General features: G+C 41.0%; 1 protein-coding gene across 3 annotated transcripts; it reads left to right on the plus strand.

Moving 5' to 3' along the window:
• The first annotated feature begins 26 nt into the window (after positions 1–26).
• On the plus strand, positions 27–4831 carry CFAP68 (cilia and flagella associated protein 68). Of its 3 annotated transcripts, none has more exons than XM_015115660.3 (4): positions 27–221; positions 3134–3364; positions 3902–3968; positions 4530–4831. In XM_015115660.3, the coding sequence occupies exons 1-4, from the start codon at positions 198–200 to the stop codon at positions 4637–4639; spliced, it is 432 nt and encodes a 143-aa protein (XP_014971146.1). In that variant the 5' UTR covers positions 27–197; the 3' UTR covers positions 4640–4831.
• The last annotated feature ends 2590 nt before the right edge of the window (positions 4832–7421 follow it).

The raw sequence follows: 7421 nt of genomic DNA on the forward strand, positions 1-7421 counted from the left end.
CACTCGTCGCTAGTTGATGAGGCACCCTTGGCGCCCGGTTGTCTAGACGAACTGGTGCACCGACTCCTTGGGAGGATAATAACTATGAATGCAAAAGCAAGACGCCCACTTTCCTGTCCCCTCGCCCTTTCAGCCCCTCGGGAAGATCATAGTGCCTTTAGCCCAAGCATGGCCTTGAGCGACTTCATCACACCTGCATGAGGTCACAAGCAGTCACAGGGGTGAGGCGAGTTCTGAGTGAAAGAAACGGGGCGGGGCTGAGGCCAAGGAGAGATTGGACTGTGTCTCGCATGCTCTTGACGCAGAAGGTTTTGAAACTTTTTTCACCTCGTCCGAAATGGCTGCCTCCCAGTGTCTCTGCTGCTCAAAATTTCTCCTCCAGGTGCTTAAATCTCCTATCTTCTATTCATTCAAGAAAGATTATTGAGGTCTATTGCGTGCCAGGCCACTGTGAGAGTGGTTACGATATATGGATGAACAAGACGTGGCCTGTGATTTCAGTGAGCCTGCAGTCTGGTGGGGAATGCACAGAGCAAAAGAGGCAACTCTGATATGGCAGGGTGTGTGCTATGCGTGGAGTGATTCAGTGTGCAATGGGAGCGCACAGAAGGAGAACGTTACCAAGTTTTTGGGCGAAGTGGGTCAGAGTCCTTGGATGAAGTGAACCCGAGTTGAAAGCTAAGAGGGTAAAAGTACATCCTAACTGGGTTAAGAGGCGTGAAGAGGCAGAAAGAGCAATATATGCAAAAGCTTGATGGAGAAACAGAATAGTTGAATTGGGCTGAAACGCAGTTGGAGGGAGAGTAACAGATGAGACTGAAGAGTTAGGCAGGGGGCAGGTCACAGGGAGCGTTGTAAGCCTTTTTAAAAAAATCAACTTTTATTTATATATGGGGGTACATGTACAAGTTTGTTACGTGGATATATTGCACCCAGGTAGGTTGCAGGTTTGTTATATGGGTATATGGCACCTAATAGTTTTTCAACCCACACCACCCCCCTCCCCACTCTAGTTAGTAGTCTGCAGCATCTGTTGTTTCCATGTTTAGGTCCCACTTATAAGTGAGATTGTCAGAGGTATTTATAACAGAGCAACTCCATCTTGAATAGGGGCTAGGTAAATAAGGCTAAGACCTGGGCTGCGTTCCCAGTAAGTTAAGGCATTCTTAGTCACAGGATGAGATAGCTCAGCACAAGATACAGGTCATAAACACCTTGCTGATAAAACAGGTAAAGAAGCCAGCTAAAATCCACCAAAACCAAGATGGCGATGAGACTGACCTCTGTTCATCCTCACTGCTAGTGCCATGCCAGTTTAAAAATGCCATGGAAACGTCAGGAAGTTACCCTATATGGTCTAAAAAGGGGAGGTATGAATTAATCCACTCCTTGTTTAGCGTATAATCAACAGTCTTAAAAATGGGCAACCGGCTGCCCTCAGGGCTGCTCTGCATATGGAGTAGCCATTCTGTATTCCTTTACTTTCTTAATAAACTTCCTTATGCTTTATAGACTCACCTTAAGTTCTTTCTTGTCTCTTGGGGTCTGGATCAGGACCCCTTCTGGTAACAAGAACATGCTGTATTTGGTTCTCTGTTCTGTTGTAAGCCATTTTAACAGGCTGAACCTTACTCTGAAAACAGTTGAAAACCACTGAAAGATTTTAAATGAGAAGATGATACAATTATACTTTCATTTTGAAAAATTCTGCTATCCTGTGGAGAAAGGTTTGGAGAGGAACAAGGCTGATGGCAGGATAAGACAAGAGGCAGCTGCAATAATGGAGACAAAGCTGACAGTGATTTGAATTGAAATTTGGCAATGGGAATGGAGGGTAGTGGTCAGATTCAAAAATCAACAAGACCTAGTGACTGGATGAATATTAAAGACAAGTCAGAGTCAAAGATAAGCCCCAGGCTTCTGGCTTGAACAACTGAGTGGATGGGATGTCTGTCATTCCAGCCCTAGAGACAGTTACACCTAGATTTCCAGTATGAATACCAGGCCCGTTGGACTTCATGGGACCAGCTACTCTGGTCATCATGTTGTTTGGTAACATCAGTGCATGCACCTGTCTTCACAAAGGCAGGTGGTATGAGGGTAGTTACCTGGGATGTCATCCTTCAATGATGCGTTATTGGCTTTGTTTCTGCCTGTGGAAAGGCAAGTGGGTGGTGATTTCCAAATCATGGCCACTTGCCCATGGTAATCTGGGTGAATCTTTCTTTGCTTGGAGAACTGGGAATGTCAGGTTTGTCTGCATCTTTAAAGAACATGGAACAGCCAAGTAAAAATTTCTGTCACTCTCATAAGAAATCTTCAAACGGCTCAACCTACTCAGCATCAAGTTACTCTTCTTCAGGAAAGGTATCACCTTGTTCCTAAGCCAGGGGGTCAGACTCACATTTTGGGGAAAAAAGAAAGATTGAGCTTTTACCTTACAAAAAAAATGAAATCAGACATTGATCTTCTGGTATATGCAAACCAGATTGATTGGGAGAATAGGCAGAAGGACAGGGTACAATAATGAATAAAACAGATCCTGTCCTTAAGGGGCATACAGCTCAGTATAGGAGATATAATGCAGACTTAAAGAACTCTAATGTATGGTACAAAGTTATAAATACAGGGAAAGATAAGAAGATAAAGTTTTATGTGAGATAAAAGGAGAGAGGCGCTAACTTCAGGGAAGGCATCACTTGAGCTAGCAGGAAGGAAATGATCATTTATTACTCATTTATTGTGTTATCTAGTTACTCAACTCTCACTTCTTTCTGTTCTCTTTGACTGTAGCAGTGCCCTTAGTCCCTAAATGCCTACATCTCAAAATTACCTAAAAATTTAGCTAATTCTCCATATTGTATTGGGAATACTGAAGTTTTTCCTGTCTTTTCACGGGGCCTGGGGTGCGGGGGTGTGGATTTAATCCATGTAGTCATCCGCTGTTGCTGATTGAAAGAATAGATCAAAGGGTTCCAGGACTTAGAGAGGAAGAAACAGAACCATAACAAAGCTTGGATCATTAGTACGGCGTGCTTATGTTTTACCTGGCTATGTAAAACAAGGGCGGAAAGGATGCTTTTTCTCTTCTCTGGTTTATGCAATAAGCTTTTCTATTCTTGTCTTTTCCCAGAGACAGAACCTCGCCTGTTTCCTCACAAACCCACATTGTGGCAGCATCATCAATGCAGATGGCCATGGTGAAGTGTGGACAGATTGGAATAATATGTCCAAGTTTTTCCAGTATGGATGGAGATGCACCACTAATGAGAATGCCTATTCGAACCGTACCCTGATGGGCAACTGGAACCAGGAAAGATATGACCTGAGGAATATCGTGCAGCCCAAACCCTTGCCTTCCCAGGTACTCTAACTTTCTCTTTTTTGTTTGTTTGTTTCCTTTTGTTGGCAAAAGAAATGCAATGGCCATTTGAAATGCAGGTATGTAATAACTTCTGGTGCAAGGATCTCTCAGTTTTCAGTGAAGTGTTTGGGACAGAGGAACAGTCCTCAGCTGAACCACCTATGCCACTTTACTGTCAAGTTGAATATTTTATTATCTGTAAGGTTTCAAAAGGAAGGGCAGTCCTCTTTTTCTCTTACTTCTGTTTGGACTGTATCTCTTCATCTATGGAAATTTATAACGTCTTCTGACTTAGGCTAGCTTTTCCCCTGGTCCTTGCCTATCTAGACTTGTCATTTATCTGAGTCTTGCACTTAAATCTCTCCTAAACAAGCAAACATACAAAAGATATGAAAGTTAGACGGATATAGACTAACACCATAGACCTCAGTCCATCTAAAATATGACAATCCATGAGAATTCATGTCATATTGATCTTTATTTCCTGATGTGTTAACTGTAGACTTCCAGATTTAGTCTGTTAATTTTTCTTTGCAGTTTGGACACTACTTTGAAACAACATATGATACAAGCTACAACAACAAAATGCCACTTTCAACGCATAGTACGTGTACTGTTTTTTCTAATTCTTACATTTTCAGAACCCAACTCAGTGACTGGCACATAGAAGGAACTCAAATAAAAGTAAACTGAATAGGTGAATAAGTGAGGCTGGGTGCAGTGGCTCACACGCGTAACCCCCAGCACGTTGTGAGGCTGAGGCAGGCAGATCACTTGAGGTCAGGAGTTCGAGACCAGCCTGGCCAGCATGGTGATACCCCATCACTACTTAAAAAATACAAAAATTAGCTGGGTGTGGTGGCTCATGCCTGTAGTCCCAGCTACTCATGAGGCTGAGGCAGGAGAATCACTTGAACCTGAGAGGTAGAGATTTCAGTGAGCAGAAATCAAGCCACTGCACTCCTGCCTGGGTGACAGAGTGAAACACCGTCTCAAAAAAAAAAAAAAAGGTGAATAACTAAATGAATGAGTAAACAGGTTTTTTTCTTCAATTTTAACAGAACTTACTGTCTATTCCCTAGAAATAGGAGCAAGATCAGTTTCTAAAACTCCTTATTGTTGACTGTTTTCATTTGTCTTCCCTTCCCTTTTTTGGTTCCCTCAGGATTTAAGCGAGAGCCTCACTGTTTCCCAGGACATCAACCTGAACTGGATCCTCCCCGATACAAATGCACAGAAAAGTCAACTTACATGAATAGCTATTCAAAATCTTAAATCAGGCATCACTCAGGATGTGTATAATATCTTAATATTGACTAATTTCAGCATCCAGGTTTCTAAGAAATGATAAGATACTTCACTTTTCCACAGTAAAAAGAAGGGAGCACATTCTAAGCACAGCTAAAAATTTAGCTCACTGTAGCACAGTTTCACTCTCTGAATAAATAAAGCAAAAAACACAGAAAATATTCTTTATCCCTTTTTTGTTGTTGTTTTAACCAAGATTTAAACATCAAATTTAGTATAGCAACTCAGTTCTACATTTGGGGTGTTGTAGAAGGGTCTTAAAAAGAATTATTTTGGGCTGAGTACAGTGGCTCATGCCTGTAATCCCAGCACTTGGGGAGGCTGAGGCGAGTGGATCACTTGAGGTTAGGAGTTCGAGACCAGCCTGACCAACACGGTGAAACACTGCCCCTACCAAAAACACAAAAATTAGCTGAGCGTGGTGGCTCACGCCTGTAATCCCAGCTACTCAGGAGGCTGAGGCAGGGGAATCGCTTGAACCTGGGAGGTGGAGGTTGCAGTGAGCTGACATCATGCCACTGCACTCTAGCCTGGGCGACAGAGCGAGACTCTATCTCAAAAAATAATAATAATAAATAAAATAAAAAATTATTTATCTAAAGTCTACAACCACTCTGGCCTTCCCTTCCTTCTGTCGTTGTAGCAAGACTGCAGAATCCAGCATAACTTAGGCTAGGTTTGGCTAGATGCTTTCTGGGTAAAGCCAGGTAATCAGAGTCATATAGTGCAACTTTGCTGTGACCTTAGTGAACATCCGCTCTTGAGGACTACAAAAACAAATATAACTTTAAAAAATTATTGTAGAGAATTTAAAACATAAAACCAAAGTAGACAGACTAGTCTAATGAACTCCCATGTATCATTACCCAGTATCAACTATTTATGACTAATCTTATCTACTTCTACTTTATCTTATTGAATTAATTTTGGAGCAGATCTTAGAATTTAATCTATAAAAATCTTGGTGGGCTGGGTGCAGTGGCTCACACCTGTAACCCCAGCACTTTGGGAGGCTGAGGTGGGTGGATCACCTGAGGTCAGGAGTTCAAGACCAGCCTGGCCAACGTGATGAAACTCTGTCTTCTAAAAATACAAAAATTAGCCAGCCTTGGTGGTGGGGACCTGTAATCCCAGCTACTTGGGAGGCTGAGGCAGGAGAATCACTTGAACCCAGGGGGCAGAGGTTGCAGTGAGCTAAGATGGTGCCATTACACTCCAGCCTGTGTGACAAGAGTGAAACTCCATCTCAAAGAAAAGAAAAAAAAAATCTCGATATACTGACTGGGCACAGTGACTCACACCTTCTAATCCCAGCACTTTGGGAGGCTAAGGCAGGAGGATAGCTTGAGGCTGGTAGTTCAAAACCAGCCTGGGCAACATAGCAAGACCCCATCTCTACCAACTTTTTTTTTAAGATTTCAGTATATTTCTCAAAAAGATAAGGACTGTCAGTTGTCCACTCTCCCACAACAAAGGTCACTAAGGAATCCTGTTGACTAAACAAAGCTCATTAAACCTATTGTAGCGTAGCAAAGGAGACCATCAACTTGACACAGAGTCTTGGTAATTAATCAAAGGGAGGATGTTAGAGTAAGTATAAGGATTTGAGATAAGGGTCCAACTGGTTTAAAATGGATCTTTCAAAGTAGGGAACTAGTAGAGACTGAAAAAGGGTTGTGAATAGCTTAGGTTTGGTAAACTTAGGAAAACAACAGTCTTAATTTTAATACGGTTAAACCGATCAGTATTTCCTATTTTTTTTATGTACTGTGTAAGAAGACACTATAATATATGGGCATTATTTGAGAGATATTGCCCATATGTTGTCCTCTTAAACAAGGAGATATTTTTCATCTCCCATATATTACCTCTCAAACCTTTGTTACTCTAGTTTCCAGATGATAGATCTGGAATTTATGTTGTTATTCAGTAGTGAGGAAGTTTCTTTTTCTTCTAAATGGCTATCAAGTTGTCCCACCATTAGTTATTGAAAAGACCATAATTTCTTCACTGCTATTCAATGCCATTTTTATTGTAAAACTATGTACATGTAGGTCTGTTTCTGGGCTACTATATTCTATTAGTTTAATTGTCATTCCTTGTATTATCTTAGTTATGATGCCTTGATAGCACCATCTTAATTATGATTTTATTACATTATTATTATTTTATATCTTAATACCTAATAGATCAAATGCTTTCTTCTTGTTTTCAAGAATATTAGTTATTATGTTTGAACTTTTGCATTTCCATATAAAATTTAGAATCAGCTTGCTCCATAAAATGACACTGTTAGGATACTGATTGACACTGTATTGCATCGTTAGGTCAGTTTTAGAATTTGAGTTCTTATTAATTCTAATAATTTATTTGTATGTTCTTACAATATAAATATTGTTTTATAGTCACATTTTTTTTTATTATACTTTAAGTTCTAGGGTACATGTGTACAACGTGCAGGTTTGTTACATATGTATACTTGTGCCATGTTGGTGTGCTGCACCCATCAACTCATCAGTACCCATCAACTCGTCATTTACATCAGGTATAATTCCCAATGCCATCTCTCCCCCCGCCCCCTTCCCCATAATAGGCCCCGGTATAGGCACGTATTTTAAGTTTACATATTATATGTCTTACTCTATTTCCTAGGTATCTAGCACATTTTAAAAATTGAGGAAAAATATACATAACACGGCCAGGCGCAGTGGCTCATGCCTGTAATCCCAGCACTTTGGGAGGCCGAGGC

The sequence above is a fragment of the Macaca mulatta genome, chromosome 14, assembly GCF_049350105.2.
Source record: "Macaca mulatta isolate MMU2019108-1 chromosome 14, T2T-MMU8v2.0, whole genome shotgun sequence".
NCBI lineage: Eukaryota > Metazoa > Chordata > Mammalia > Primates > Cercopithecidae > Macaca > Macaca mulatta.

What these genes read in the sequence shown, in the direction of transcription:
- CFAP68 (XM_015115660.3), top strand. Translation starts at nt 198, where the DNA reads ATGAGGTCACAAGCAGTCACAGGG. An exon ending in CCAAACCCTTGCCTTCCCAG is followed by an intron (nt 3,365 to 3,901) that starts GTACTCTAACTT and finishes TTTTCTTTGCAG; the next exon opens with TTTGGACACTACTTTGAAAC. An exon ending in AATGCCACTTTCAACGCATA is followed by an intron (nt 3,969 to 4,529) that starts GTACGTGTACTG and finishes TGGTTCCCTCAG; the next exon opens with GATTTAAGCGAGAGCCTCAC.